Raw genomic sequence first — 15,281 nt, forward strand, 5'->3', positions numbered from 1 at the left:
AACCACACCACACTGCCTTCAGCTCCTGCCACGTCCTTGGGGGGAGGGGGGCGTTCTCTCCTCTGCCCCCCACCCCCTCCAGGAGGTGCCTTGAGGTAGGACATTACCTTAAAGCGCTAGTGTGTTTTTATTTATAAAAAAACGAAAAAACTCTTTCCTGCCAGCTGTTCAACCATCATCCAGCCCCAGGGCTTGGGGGGGGGGGGGGGCAGCGAGGGGGCCCTGGGCCCAGCCCTGCCAGTGTTTGCTGCATTGAGGCGAGTGGACAGAAGACACGGGGGCTGGGCCCCGGGGTGCCTCTGCCCTTGTGGCACTGATTAAGAACCAAAGATGCAAGGCTGGGGTGTGTCCGGTCAAAAAGCAAGGCTGGGTGAGGGGCTCCCTGGGACGCACCTGCCACGGTGCCAGGGAGAAGGGGAGTGGGGGGAAGAATAAGGAGCCTCAACCGCCTCTCACCAAAAAGAGAGATGTACGTATAGAATATATATATATATGTATATATATATATATAATATTGAGCTATTTACACCTGTACAGACCATTTCTCGGGTGTACGACCACCACACGAGGACTGCCCAGGAGGCCGGAGGCCCAGGGGGTTTCCTCCCTGAGGAGAAAGGGTCAGGAGCTGGGTAGGCAGGTCTGATCCTTGCCCAGTCCTGCCCTGGATAAAAGCATGGCACCTCAGGCCTCGAAAATAGAGGCCAATAGCAACTTCCCCAGCCTGGCCCGAGGCCACCCAGGAAAGCCCCCGGTGCAGCCGTTGTCACTGGGGCACCCAGGGATGCCCCCAGCTCTGGTCCCAGCTCACCAGGCAGGGGGCAGCTGGTAGGGGCTGCTCAGGGCCATCCCTGGAAGCTAGAGGCTACAAGCAGGAATCCCAGTGCAGGTGCAGATCGTGGCCGTCCAAGAAGTCTGTGGAGAAGAGGCTGGGGGCCATGTTGCTAGGGGGCGCCAGGCTGAGGACGGGCCCTCCCGACAGCTCCAACCAGTCCATGCTGTCCAGGTGGCCCTCGGCCAAGTCCAAACTCAGGTTGGTGCTGGACTCGTGGGCAAAGTGCAATTCAGAAGTATCCATGGGGGAGGGCGGGTGGTCCAAGATGGCGGAGCTGCTCAGCATCTGGCTGTGCAGGTCATCAATGAGGGACAAAGGCTCGGGTCCTTCCTGCCCCCCCGTCAGCAGGGGCAGCCCTGTGCTGCTCTCCAGGAAGTCTTCCAGGCGGCCTGGGCCGGGGCTGCTGCCCAGGGGCAGGGGCAGCTCGGGAGGAGGCTGGGGGGTCGCTGGGGAAGGGCAGGGCAGGGCTGGGCTTGAATCCTTCCCAGGTGAGGGCGAGGACTCCTTAAAGTCAGCTGAAATTTCTGCCAAAGGAAAGAAGAGTCAAGGGCGTGGGGGAGGCCGCTGGGAAGCAGCCCCCCCCCCCCCCGGATGTGGAGGGGGCAGCTGAGACCTAAGCTGTGGCCCAGACTGGCTCCTCCCCTCTCCATCCCCTGGGGATAGACCCCCAAGCGTGCCCCCCCTTCACTGAGGGGGAGGGGGAGTGCCTGCCCTCACCTCCACTCTGAATAAGGATGTCAAAGAGATCGTCCATCTGCTGGCTTGAGGAACCATTTACCTAAGGAGGAGAGAGAAGGGAAACTTGTGGAAACGCACAGCCTGCTGGGCCCTGTCTGTCCAAGTGGCCAGTTCTGACCGCTGCCCTGCTGGCACCTTCCTCAGCCCAGGGACTCTGCCCCACTCCCACCCCAGACCTCTGGGGCCCATGTCCACCACCACTCACCTCCTGGGGCTTGGGCTGCTGCTTCACGGCCTCGTCATAGCCGGGGGGCTCTTTCTTCACCAGGGCGGGTAGGGGGCTGGCCCCAGGAGCTGCCTCAAACAGGGCCTGGGGTTGGTGGTCCAGGTCCATTTGGGAAGTCTGGAGGGCCACTGGTGAACTGGGCTCTGACGAGGCCTGAGCACGCAAGAGGAGTCTGTGAGGAGAGGGCAGGCCAAGTTTGGCCTTGGGGGCAGGGCAGATGCTGGACTTGCCAGGATCCCAGGGACCTCTCACCAGGAAAGGGGCACGTACCTTTTTGGGTAGGCTGCCGGGGGCAGCCATACTGGCTTTCAAGGCAGTCTTGTGGAAGCCATTTGGAAAGAATGACTGCAGGCCAGGGGGCACCGAGAAGGGCAGAAGGGGGGAAGGTCCTGGACTGGGTGGACCCTGCAGAGAGACAAAGAGAAGGGTCAGCGACCCCCTGGCAACGAGTGCTCGAAGGAGGCCAGTCATGTTCACAGGTCTGCCTGTCATGGAGAGGCTACCTGGCACATGCCCAGGGGTGGCAGACAGAGGCAGGAGAGAAAGAGATATGCCAGCTCCAGGCTGCATCTCAGAAGTCAGCAAGGCCAAGCCCTCGTTTTGAAAGTGTGGAAACTGAGACCAGAGAGAAAAAGATTTACCCCAATTCGAATGTAAATCGTGGCCCAGCCCTTGGTGAGGTTTGCTCAGTGACCCCCCCGATAACAGGCCCCACGTCTCCAAGCTCCTCAGATGGGGGGGCTCCCAGCTGATAACCGGCTGCACAGGGAAGGGGAAGAGGAGACGCTGGCCCTAAAGGCATTCTGTGGAAGGAAGGGGCCTAATGCCCCAACACCTGCATCAGTGACTCCTCGGTACCAGACAGCGTGTGTACAAATGACAGCGCAGCATAAGCAGGAAGCCCAGCGGAGGCGAGGCCCGGCACTCCAGGGGACTGGCAAAGGCTCATGTGCCATGCTCAGGAATCCAGGGAGGGGGTCCCAAGCCCACAGCCAAGGCGGGAGGGGGGGGGGGGGTCTTGTTCAGGAAGAGCCAGGAGGCCAGTGTGTCAGAAGAGGCTGTTTCTGCAGGAGGTGACGAGGAGCACTGGCGTTTACCCAGCAGGGGGTGACAGGGTCAGAACTAGGCTGTAGAACACTTTGGTGACTGGATGGACTGGGGGCAGGAAGGAACCCCCACCCCAAAGTAGGCTACTACAACAGTCCAGTCAGGAGATGCTGAGGGCCTGCACTCGGGTAGGTCAGGGCCAGAGGAGACAAGGGGTGTATTCAAGATGCTGCCAAGTGAAATCGATAGGCTCTGGCACCATATTGGATAGGGGTGGGGGGGTGGGGTCCTGAGCCATTTTAGACAGCTACTGGACATCTGGTCCGAAATGTCTGAAAGGCAACTGGTGGTCAGTGAGAGGTTGGGGCAGGAAAGGGAGAGTCGTCAGCAGAGAAGCTATGACCTTGCTCCACGTGCCTAGGACAGAGCCCTGAGGAACCTTGGGGTCAGAGGGAGTGATCTGGAGGAGGATGCAGCGGGTAGGATGGACCTTCTGAGCTCCTAGGAGACTCGAGCGGGCCCTGGCCTGGGTTCCACAGGAGTAGGATGGAAGTTGCCATTGAAAAGGGCTGCCCCCCCAGTCCCACAGAGGACGAGACTAAGCTCTCACCTGGGAGGGGCTCTGGCCACTGCCAGTTTTTCCAGGCTCGTCGTCAGCCGAGTCCTCCGTGTCCTGCTTGGTCACGGTGAAGACAATGTGGGTCCCTGTGGCATCCGTGACGAGCGCTGGGGGAGGCCCTGGGAGGAGGCTGCTCAGGTCTGGTGCCAGGAGGCAGCTGGGAGGCTCCTCCTCGGGCACCGCCTCCTGCTTCACCGTCACTGCCAGCACCGGCTCGACACTGGGCTCTGCGGACAGCCCCGTGAGCTGGCAGCTGGAGAAGCCCTCCTCCTGCTTCACCTGGGCCAGAAGGGCGGGGGGCGGTGGGCAGGGGGCCACCTGCTGGGCACGCTTCTCCTGCTCCAGCTGCAGCCTCAGCATCTCCACCAGCTGCTGCTTCTGCTTCAGCATCCGCGTGAGCTCCTCGATCTGCTTGTCCTTCTCCTGCAGCATCTGGTCCTTGTCACGGCTCTCCAGGTCTTGGCCGCCACGCTCAACCCGGGCCACGGGGCTCTCCTCCTTCACCAGGATCTGCACTGGGGACGCCTGCAGGGTCAGCTGTGTCAGGGGCGAGGTCACCATGTCCCCGAAGGCATCACCTCCACCACCTGTGGAGTTCTCGTCCCCCACACTGAGAAGGGAGCGCTCCGAGGGCGTAGGAGACACGGGGGGTGTCGAGCCGGTGCTGCCAAACTTCACCATCCCGTTGCTGGTCACGGTGGCCACGACGACCTCGGTGGGCGCCAGGCCTGCAGCCATGAGGGCGGGCCCTGCACTCAGCCTGGCCGCAGGGAAGGCCACCACCACATCCCCAGCTTTGGCGAGGATAGGGGCAGCCCCAGGCTTGAGGGCTCCTGAGGCAGGGCCAGGGACCCCCGCGTGCTCTTGATAGGCCCGGAGGCGCTCGATCAGGTCTGTCTTGGTGCCCGAGACAGGCAGCGCTCTCATCTTCAGCTCCTGCTTCAGTTCAGCCACCTACGTGAAGCACAGAGCAGAGGGGGCAGGTCACCAGGAGATCTGAGCAGCAGCGGCACCAAGGCAGGACAGACATGGCCACTCTGGCCCCTAGAGCCAAAACGGTGAGGCAGGAGGCCTGCCTCTGAACTGCTCAGGGGCTGTGTCCCCAGCCCAGGTCTCAGTTGGCCATAGTAAAAATAGGGAGACATGGAGCTGGTTTGGGGGGGCTGCTGATCAAAGTTGGACATTTTGTGGTTAAAGACCTTTATCCCAAGTGGGTTCTTTTAGAGTCCAAACCAAGCCAGGAAAGCGATGCCCTAACACCAAGGACACTCTCTGGAGAAAGAGCCAGGGATTGTGGCCTGATACCACTCTCCTGCCCACCCAGACCCTTTGGGGTGCCCAAAGGTGGAACTAAAGAAAAACTAGAAGACAACTTTACCTTCATATCATCCAAGTTGGAGGGCAGGGGGCCCAGCTTGCCAGTCACAGAGTTCTGGCGCACAAGACCACTGGGCCCAGGTGGGCCAGAGGCCGAGCTGCCCAGGGCAGTGGGGAGAGTGCGCAAGGAGGCGGGGCTGCTGCTACCCTGGGGCTCACCCACAGGCCTGGGGGCAAGGAAAATGAGTCAGAAATGAAACCTTCCCAGATGTCAAAGCTCCCCCTTCTTCCTCTCCTGGGCAGGGGGGCAGTACTGGGCACAGCCACATCACATGGCAAAAAGGGGCCCAGAGCTGGCCTGCAAGGGTTACAGGAGGGCTTCTGATACCCCAAGAATGAATGGATGTGAGTGGAGGGACCTCCCTCACCCACAGGCCTCATAACCCAAAGGTGGGAGTCCTGGGGCTGCTGCCCAGAAGGAAGCCAGGGCTGGGGGAGCCTTACTTGGGAGGGGCTGGCAGGATGGTTTGGTAATTGTAGTGCTGCTGTTGCTGGTTGAGAATCTGGAGTTGGAGGAAGAGCTGCTGCTGCTGCAGTATCTTGGCATAGGAGGAGTCCATTGGCGGTGCCCCCTTGTCCTGCTTCTGGTCAGGGGGAATGTACTGGTGGTACTTGAGTTTCTTCACTTTGGGCTTCAACTCCTTGGCCTTCTTGCTGCGTGGGGGCTTCTCCCCTGGGGCCTTGGGCTGGCTTTGCTGACAGGAGGGCAGGAGAGGGGAGGAGTGTGAGCCTTGGCCTTCCCTAGACCCCAGACCAAGCTCTGTCCTTTCCAACCCAAGCCTGCCAAGGTCAGCTTTGAGACTAAGAGACCCCCAAGTCCCTCCTCCCCCTCCTCTGGACTTCAAGGACTGCATGAGCCCATGAGGCCCCAAGGCCACGGCAGGAAAGAACACACAGGTGAAAGCCACAGCACCTGCCCTCAAGGAGATGACAGTCTAATGGGGAAAGGAGATGGAGCTGCCACGATGATTCAGCGCTAGCAGAGTTCAGAGGTGCCTGAGAGCTTCCAAAAAGCTGGAGCCATCACAGAAGACCAAGGAAGAGGCAGCCCCTGAGCAGGGCACAGACAAGGCAATGCTGGCAGAGGGGGCATGGAGTTAGAAGCTGGAGGGTGAATGGCAGGAAAGAAATAGGGAAGGAAAAAGGAGCAGGTTGAGGAGGGAAGGTGGAGTTCAGCTTGGGACCTCATGCTGAGGACCAAGTATCAGCAAGACATCCACGGAGAAGAGCAACGGCAGGCAGTTAGGAGTGCAGGACTGGAGGTCACAAGAGAAGCTGGGCCAGGACACGTCCTCTGTATGTGCCCAAGTGATAACTGAGGGCCTGAGAACAGATGAGATTGCTCCTCAGGGAAGGATTGCGGAGGGAAGATTGACAAGTGCTAAGGACAGGGCCTCATGACAGGAACCCAAGAGATCACTTATTGGTGGAATACATGGCACAGGGTAGAAGACACTTGTCCCACCACCCACTATGGCATCAGTGGGATGGAGGACCCAAGCATAGGAATCGAGAAAGAACAAGATGGGCAAAGACACAGAGCTGCCAAGGTGGAAGGAAAGGAACCCAGAGCACTCTGGTCAGGGGCCTCCAACATCAAGGCTGGCACATGTCAAGGCCAGGTTCATGGGCAAAAATCTGAAGTGCTGGTGGGGGCAGGTGGCTAGTCCAGGAGGGGGAGTTGCTTGAAGGTCAGCCAGCCCTACTCAAAAGTAATCCCCTCCACAAAAAGCACAGAATCTGAAGGCCTTCGACATCCGATGCAGTTCACTCCACTCTGGGCAGCTCTGTCAGAAGGGTTTTCCTTTGAGCCTAAGTCTGCCTTTCTGCAACATCCTCCATGGCTCTGAACTTTATCATCTGGAGCCAAGTAGAACACAAGATAACCTTGAACTTCTCAGGAAAGGAGAAGGAATGATGTTACCTACTCAGCACAAAAGGGATTGAGAAGTGTACAAACTGCTGGGCAGAACTCTAGTGGCCAGTCAGTGAGAGCAGCTGTGAGGAAGGGTACAACTAGCAGCCCCAGAGCATGAGGCAATCAATAAACACTAACTAGATGCTAGGCCCTGGGCTAAATGCTGGGGATACAAAGAAAGAATCAGGAAAGGCTTCCCATAGAAGATGGAAGTCCGGAAAGCCAGGAGGTGGAGATGAGGAAGGGGAGAATTCCAGGCACAGAAGACAAAGATTGGAACTGAGAGATGGATTATCTTGGGGGAGGAACAGTCAGGAGACTAGTGTCAATGGATCTCAGAATGGTTGTAGGGTTGTAAGAGAAGGGGTGGGGGGAGGCACCTAATGAGCAGCTAGGTAGATAGAGCACTGCTCCTAGAGTCAGAAAGACCTGAGTTCAGGTCCAGGCTGGGTGATCACTGTGGGCAAGTTGTGTAATCTCTATTTGTCTCAGTTTCCTGATCTATAAAATGTGGATAATAAAAGCACCTTCCTCCCAGGGCTGCTGTGAAGGTCAAATGAGATGACCGTAAAGCACTACCACAGCGCTATATAAATATTAGCGATAATAATGTTGATGATAATGAAGGGCTATGAATATCCAACAGAGACAACAGGGAGCCACTGGAGTTTACTGAGTTGCAGGTGGCATGATCAGACCTGTGCTTTAGGAAAATCACTTTGGTGGCTGAATGGAGGATAGTCTGGAGGGGAGAGAGACAATAGGCCAGGCATGAGGTGATGAAGGCCAGCACTAGGGAGGGGGAAGTGTTAGAGGAGAGAAGGGAGTATATTCGGCAAAGGTGAAATGGACAAGAGATGCTCAGAGGTGAATTCAACAGGCCTTGGCAACAGCTTGGACATGGCAGGGTGAGAGAGCATGAGGAGCCCAGGATGACCCTGAGGGTGTGGAGAAATGAAACCATGGTTAGGATCCTGAGGTAGGGCCTGGCAAGGATAGGGATGGGGTGGAGGGAATGATCAGGGTGCTAGCCAGGGCACTACTGGAATAGCTGAGCAGGTGGTCCAGATGCAACAGGAAGGAAAATGAAGACAGAAGGGAGCTGATAAGCCAGGAGACTGGAATGAAGAGGGACTCAGCCACTGGAGGCCAAGAGGGTGAAGAGCAAATTCAACAGGAGTTAGGGAATGGGGAAGGTAGCTGTGGTCAGGAAGGGCTCAGAACTTCAGGATTTGGTTTAACACCTCCTCCTGTCCCTCCCACAGATGTTTGTCCCCATTATTTTCCCATGGGCCTAAGAAGGGCTAAGAGAAAGGCCAGCACCAAGAGTCCTCACCCCACCAGAGATCTCTTCCCCACCTCCCCCCTCCCTCCCTCTGACCCTGACACCCAAAAGTGGCTGTTGATACCTTGATGAGTGTTGGGGTGGGCTTGGCAGTGGGCGCAGTCCCTCCATTGGGAAGGCTGGGTGGCATCAAAGGTGGAGTTGGCAGAGAAGACGGCTGCTCTGCCAGGAAAGCGGGTTCACTGGAGTCAGGGCACACTTGGAGCTGGGATACCACCTGAAGGGGAAGGGAGAACATGAGGGCCAGCCCGAGAGCCCATAGACCTATGAGGCCCATCCACACTGCAGAGGACAGAGCGCCACGACAGCCAAAGAGGACCAGTCAGCATTGGCTCAGCCTAGACGGGGCAAGTGGGGCCAACAGTTGAAAGCAGCGGAAAGGCAGATGGAACCCTGCTGGGTGGAGGGACTCTGCTGGCAATGATTTCCCTAGGTGGTCTAAAATTGTCCTTAGTGGTCTGTGATAAACTGGCCAGGAGGACTGAAATGGGCTGGGGTTACAACCCATGTGTTTAGAGCTCCTTCCTCACAACCTCGTTGAAAGGGAGGTAAAATGCCATTATCCCAGTTTTATAGAAGAGGGTACTGGGGCTGTGTGAGGGGAGTGTCCTGGCCCAGAAAGGATTTGAATCTAGGTCTCCTGACTCTTAGGCCTCACAGCATCTAGAGCTGGAGGAGACCTGAGGTCATCGAGTCCAGCCCCACCATTTTACAGAGGAAGAAACTGAGGCCCAGAGAGGGGAAGGGCCTTGCTCAGGGTCACGTAGCAAGCCAGAGTCTGAGGGAAAGAGCTGAACTCCATCTTCCTGTTCTGGGTTTCTATACACTAATGGCCCAGAGGTAAAAGGATGGCCAGAGGATCAGCAGACTGAGGGGAGTAGGCCAGGGGCAGACTGCGAAGGCTGGCACCCAGAGCTACTGCCAGAAGGCCTTAGCCACAGCCCCAACCACCTCCCTCTCCTGCACGAATCTGCCAGCACCTTCAGAGCCTCCTTTCAAAGGCTGCCTGTTCCAGCTGGCTGGAAAACTTTCCTAATGGGGGCAGAGGGCACTGCAGCTACTTTTTACTTTCACAAATAAATTGCCCACCAGAGTAAAGGGACAACCATTTTTAAGACAGTCAAACCTCGGGGATCACCACTCTGGCTCTCAGCAACTCTGCTGTGTTCACACAATACATATGGCCAACTCTGGCCAGAAGAAGCGGCTGCTGCAGCCTCACCTGAGGAGGAGACACAGAAATCGAGGTGGCCAGGGGCTCGCTGCCTCGGCCCTCCAGTGGTGACGGCGCTGACCCCTGGGACTCATGGCTGGCTGGCTGCTCAGGAGACAAGGCATCACTGCTATCCTCATCAAAAGAAGAGTTGTCAGCCACTTTGGGATAATTGACCTGTCCCACTGCAAAGAAAAGCCAGAGTCATGTGTCAGCAAAGGGCCAGTGAGGCCCCCCTTACCACCCAAGGGGATGGGGAGAGGCCCAAAGGGGCAAAGCCACCCCTCCACTTCTTCCTCCCACCACCAAGTGCCCCACCCCGGGGGGGGGGAGGGGAAGAGCCCTCCATGGTCACGTTCCCCACTTTCAGTTCCTCATTAAGCTCCTTCTCATTTCCATCTTCTTGGCCGCCAGGGGCCAAGGCTCTCCAAGTTTGAAGGCCTTTTCCTGCCCTCAGGCCTGGAGCCACAACCAGACTTTCACTTTGCCCAGGGGTTCACACAAACGGCTTTTCCTTCTAAGGAAATGCACAGGAGAGCTGGAGCTCTCCTGACTGAATCCTCAGAAAAACCCTAAGGTGCCTTACTCTAATCATGTGACTGCCTTTCATAAATGAAAGTGAGGAGGACATCTCTTGGCAAGGGATACAACCTCCCAGCAACAAAGAATCTTACTCCTCATTATGAAAATGGTGATCTACAGGCCAGCTGAGTGTGTCTCCTGATGGGCAAGGAGCAGGCTCAGGGGGCTTGGCATGGAAACCCCAGGATTACGAGGGAACCCAGGGAGAAAGGGACATTTCAACAAATTCATGGCACGACCTCTGAATTAGGGCAGAGGAGCATCAGAGCTGCTGATGGGGGAGGGGCGGGGGCCCAGGTGGACTGGAGGACAGACTCAGTTCATTCCATTTGTGGGCCTCTATGAGACCTGCCCATAGGAACTCTGACCACTTCAGAGAGGCCAGAGGTGGCGTGCTGGCCATGGACCGAGGTCACTGGGTATAGGGAGGAACCTGAGCAAAACCACAATGGAATATGCAGGCAGCAGCCATATTCAGTCTCCCAGGGCAAGACCAGAGAAGGCTCTTCCTCAGCCAAGCTGCCTTCTCCCTTCCTCCATTCCCTGTCCTCCTGCAGGGCCAGGGTAATCAGGCCAGGGACCTGTGGCTCCCATCCCTGGGGCTACACGGTCCCTCTGTGCCACCAGGGCCTTATTTTCAGGTCTTGTAATTCTGCCATCCTGGAGGGCCTCAATAGACAGGATAGCAAGAGGTACAAGGACAGGTCCCTGGCATTAGGGGCAAGTGCCTTTGGGTGGGGGCGGGGCAGCTTCTCCTGGGCAGGGATCTCAAAGTCCTTCACATTAAGAGCAATTCAATTTCATCTCCTCCCACTGCAGAATGTTGTTTGAAGACTTGGAGGAAAGTGAGCCCTAGAACCCGGGGCCAGGGTGGGCAACACATCTCAGGAGGCAGCTGTGTGAAATGCATGCTATGGGAAACACTGCCAGGGGCCTTTGCCCATGAGAGTGCTGAGGCCACCCCAGCTGGGTGGGGGCAACTGCTTTCTCCTCTTCATTCTACTGCTTTCTCACTGGGGGGGGGGGGGTGGCGATGTTGGGGGGGGGGGTCAGAAAACACAAACTCACCCGTGCCCACAAGTGCTTTGATGAACAAAAGGTACTGGGCCAGGAAAGAGTGGGAGAGGCGGAATGGGCCCATGCATGAGGAAACACACACGCATTTATGCGTCTCCCTCCTCTGTGCTACCTGCTTTTAAGTGACCCTACTGGGAAAACAGAGGGTCCTATGGATACAGCTTTTCCCAGGACTGAGGAAGCATAACCCTAAGGCTCCCAAGAGATGGCTCATTACAGAAGGACAGCGACCCTGCCGAGGCCAAGGGCTGGCTCTGCCAGTTGCCCTCCTGGACAGGGGGAATGACCTGCCCTTCTCTCCACTTCTCCATCAAGCACCAAGAGCCAAAGGGTCTTCCATTGCTGACATTACCAAGCTGCCTCTCAGGGTCCAACTCGCCTTGGTTTCCTCTCAGCTGAGCAGGCCAGCAGACTGGGACCTAAGAGCCTCACCTTGCCCTGGTCTGGGCCAAGGGACTCCTTACCAATGATGGCCTCCTTCAGACTGGACTCCACCGGAAGGATGTTCTTCTCCACCAGCTCCATGGGGCCTGGCCGCTGGGCTATCTTCTCGTTAAGGTCATCGGCCAGCCTGGCTCTCTTCAGTTTTAGCTGTTTGGCTTGGAGGGAAGGTTCAGCTGAGGTCTCTGCTCATAAGGAGGGGGAGGAGGCAGCATTAGTACCCCTGGGCCTGTCTTGAGGACATCAGAGCAGCCATCCTAAGCTACATACACCTATCTCCTATTCACCTTGAATCTGGGTGGGTCACAGAACAAGAGCTTACCAACCTGAAGGGACCAAAGAGCCAACGGAATAGAGACAAATTCCTGCCTAAGAAACAGGTCATGGCTGCACGCTTCTTGGTGTGAAAAAAGAGAGAATGATGGCCTGGGAAACGGGAGGCTTGGCATCTGGTCTAGCTTTGCCCCGACTTCTCTGTGTGCTTAGACAAGTCATCTCTGCTCTGGGCCCCAGGGAGCCTAATCTGCAAACTAATAAAGCTGGACAGAAAGGCCTTATTACACAAACAGTTGTTTCTATAGAAGTCACTCTGCTGCTACTCCTTGGTCCAAACCCTGGGGGGAGACAATGTGGAAGAGATGGCATGGCTGGTGCCAACTTTTGAAAATCAAGAGAAGTTTCATGGAATGCATTTGTTTTAGTCACATTTAAAGGAGGAGTAAGGCATGGGGGGGGGGGGCGGGTAGAGAGAATACATTCAGTACCAAGAAATGGTGGGAGAAAATGGCTAATGACTTGTACAGAAAAAAAGAATTAATACCAAAGGCTGGTGCCTCCCTGAGAATTCTAAAGCAGACATTCTAGTCAAGGCAGCTTGGCTGGGCCCGGGGTGTGAGAGCACAGCCAGATCCTTGCCCAGAAACACAGGAGCTAAGGAGAGGGAGGAGGAAGTCTGGGGGGAGTACTGTCCTTCTCAGGGTCCAGTGATTTCCCTATCTGAATCTTCGGATTCTTGGATCTGTGAAAGGAGGGGCTTGGACTGGCTGAGCTTTGAGGCCTTTCTTGTATTAAAAATCCATTATTAATAAATGCTTATTGATTATATTCCTGGGGCAGTTGGGGTCAGAGAAAGTCAAGATTCCCTCCCTTGGCTCCCTCCCTTCTACAAACCTTCCAAAATGTGCATCCTGACCAGCTCTGATCTCTCTGGCCGCGAACGGATCTTTCGTTTCAAATAGTCTTCTGTCTATTAAAAGAAAAACAAAAAGAAAGAGACTTCCAAGTCTGGTATTCAAACACAAGGAAAGCAGCCTGGCCTAGGTCACTGGGGCGGTTCCCAGGGTCCCCTGGGCCAGGGGCCTGAGCCTCCAACTGCATTTGCCAGCTTAATCTCCAGCCCAGCTTTTTTGTTTTTTCCCCAAGATGCCTTGATTCTCTTTGACGCTGACTCGGATTTACTGTTGTTTAAACCCACACTGTTCTACTGCGGTGTCCACAGCCCCACCCAGCGCAGAGATCTCATGTCAAGAGTGTTCCCCCAGGGTTATGTCAGAGGGCAGACAAGTACAGGCCCATCAAGTCCTGGGGCTCCAGATCTCTGCCTAGATGTCCTCCAATTGAGCTCACCTGGCCTTGTGCTCCAGGCCTGTAGAGCCTATCAGACTATCTGGAGAAAGCTCAATCCTAATGGCCGCAGCAGACAACTTCCAAATGCTGTGGCCTTCAGAACCCTCGGCCTGGGGAGGCCCTGGGCTGCACCCACAGTGGCACTAGCCACAGCTTACTTTTTGCCAGCATCTGAAGGCTCATGCATACAGCACTTTCTTCACAGCGATCATGTGAGGGATGGTATCAGTACTGCCATCTCTACTGCCTCAACAAAGAATCGGAGACCCCAAATGGCTTCCCTTGGGTCACAGGAATCAGACACAGGCCCCCTGACCCCAAGTCCAGAAGTCTCTCTGCACTACAGTGCCACCAATTAAGAAGGCTTTGGGGAATGGAATTGAAAGAGGCCTAGCTCGACTTCTCAGGCTCCATAGGAAACGGAGAGGAGGTGTCCTGACTCCCCGTCCAATTTGGTTTATTGGACTTGATTCTGACGTGGAATGTCAGGCACATTCTGCACCCTCCCTTGCCCTTCCCCCTTTCCCTCATCGCAACATTGGTCTGGGAATCAATAGACCTAAGTTTAAGTATTCCATCTGCCCCGGGCAAAGACATTCACCATTCTAGGTCTCAGTTTTTCCATCTCTACCATGAGGAAGACAGGGCTTTGAAGCACTAGAGAAACCTGTCACTGAGACAGTGGCGAGAATGGACAGGGCAATAGACTTGGAACTTGGTGTGACAATCCTGCCCTGATACCCCAGCTGTGTGACCTTGAACCTTCCTGAGTCTCTTTCCTATAAAACAGGAATCTCAATCTCAGCAAAGCTTTCACCGGGAAGATGTCAGGAATGGTTATGATCTTGGAGCCAAGTGAAAGCCATTTTCAAATCCTCCATCCATCACTCATTAGCCATGGCCTCTGGGCCTGGGCTGACTCAGCTATGAAATGGAATGGAGAACCAGCTGGGTGACTCCACCTCAGGCCTTAGGCTTTTCAGCTGGGAAATGGGAGCCTTGGACTAGAACAGGCCTCAAGGCCACAGGTCCCCCACCCCTGGACCAGATCACCTTTGTGGTCTCTTCCAGTACTAAAAAGACTGTGTTTCTGCTTCTAGGATTCCTCTCACCCATTTAAAGAATCCATCCAAAACTCTGGTTGTCCACAGCTGTCTCCAAGGAGGTGGGAGTCTCCTGGGGAGCCTCTGAGGCCTGGGAGAGGTCAGCTAGGCTAGCACTTCTATCACCCATGTGAAGTGCAAGGCAGACAGTGGGAACGTCTCTAGGGGATTCCCCAGTAGGCTGCAGGAAGTTCCCCAGTGGTTCCCTAGGGCAGCTCACAGACAAGGAGCTCGGCTTTTCAGAGCCCCTCTGAAATCTCCTTGGCCCTGAGGTGCTCAGGAATCCAGCCCCACAAAAATGCCTGCCTGAAGGGCCGTGGAGGCAGCAGGCTTTAGCCAATAGGACCCTGCAGGCTTATACAAATGTGCTAACCTGACTAAAGCTTTGTAACCCTGCCCACCCAGCAGTACTGCCCAAGGGAAAGATTACTCACAGAATAGGGTAACAGGTGGGATTGGGGAGTGGGGGGGGGGGGATGGATAGCAGAGCCCAGATTTCAGTATCAACATACTGAGCTGGGTCCAGCTCTCACTCCAGTGACGTTCCATTTAACCACACCAGGAAAGGGGTCCTGGAAGGTGGAAAGGCCAGCATGGGCACTACAAGAGTGCAGGAAAGAAAGACAACTCTAGACCTGGCTGGGCCTCCTCTAGAGGCAGCAGCCACAGCAAGCCATCTGAAGAGTTTTGGAGAAACACACAATGCACAATGCCTTACCCGGGCCCGTTCCAAGCTCCTTCTCTGCTCATGAAACGCAGCTGGACTTTTCAGAGCTGTTGGAAAGAAGAAAACCATCAAAGAAGAACGATTCCAGAGACAGGCTTTCCCATCCTTCTGCCCATGTCTCCACAGGGGCCCAGGCTCAGTGAGACCAACCACAAGGCCTGACTGCAGAGATGCTGCTTCAGGCTGGACCACATTCCCACCGGGGCTTCCTACCTGGTCTCCCTGCCTCAAATCTCTTTCCTCTCTAACCTATGATCTAAGCCTCAGCTTTCCTATCTGTAAAATGGACACAATACCACATCCCTCACAGGGTGGCTTCGAGGAAAGTACTTTGTAAAGCTTAAAGTACTTGCGAGAATAAAGCTCTCCACTACTGCTTCTGTGGCTGCAGCACAGGCCCTGTCCTG

The 15,281-nt window shown here is 55.8% G+C and overlaps 1 protein-coding gene across 1 annotated transcript in view; it reads right to left on the reverse strand.

Annotated features, from left to right (window-relative positions):
- Positions 1 to 5: 5 nt before the first annotated feature.
- Positions 6 to 15,281, reverse strand: part of MRTFA (myocardin related transcription factor A) — a 227,596-nt gene continuing 212,320 nt past the window's right edge. Inside the window, exons 5-16 of the mRNA XM_036760825.1 lie at positions 14,866 to 14,921; positions 12,589 to 12,664; positions 11,442 to 11,603; positions 9,328 to 9,503; positions 8,170 to 8,322; positions 5,287 to 5,537; positions 4,844 to 5,009; positions 3,457 to 4,419; positions 2,070 to 2,204; positions 1,779 to 1,952; positions 1,553 to 1,613; positions 6 to 1,359 (exon numbers count right to left, since the gene is read on the reverse strand). Coding sequence (XP_036616720.1) covers positions 866 to 1,359; positions 1,553 to 1,613; positions 1,779 to 1,952; positions 2,070 to 2,204; positions 3,457 to 4,419; positions 4,844 to 5,009; positions 5,287 to 5,537; positions 8,170 to 8,322; positions 9,328 to 9,503; positions 11,442 to 11,603; positions 12,589 to 12,664; positions 14,866 to 14,921 — 2,867 coding nt within the window. The 3' untranslated portion in view covers positions 6 to 865. The remainder of the gene's footprint in view (positions 1,360 to 1,552; positions 1,614 to 1,778; positions 1,953 to 2,069; positions 2,205 to 3,456; positions 4,420 to 4,843; positions 5,010 to 5,286; positions 5,538 to 8,169; positions 8,323 to 9,327; positions 9,504 to 11,441; positions 11,604 to 12,588; positions 12,665 to 14,865; positions 14,922 to 15,281) is intronic.

The sequence above is a fragment of the Trichosurus vulpecula genome, chromosome 5, assembly GCF_011100635.1.
Source record: "Trichosurus vulpecula isolate mTriVul1 chromosome 5, mTriVul1.pri, whole genome shotgun sequence".
Taxonomy (NCBI): domain Eukaryota; kingdom Metazoa; phylum Chordata; class Mammalia; order Diprotodontia; family Phalangeridae; genus Trichosurus; species Trichosurus vulpecula.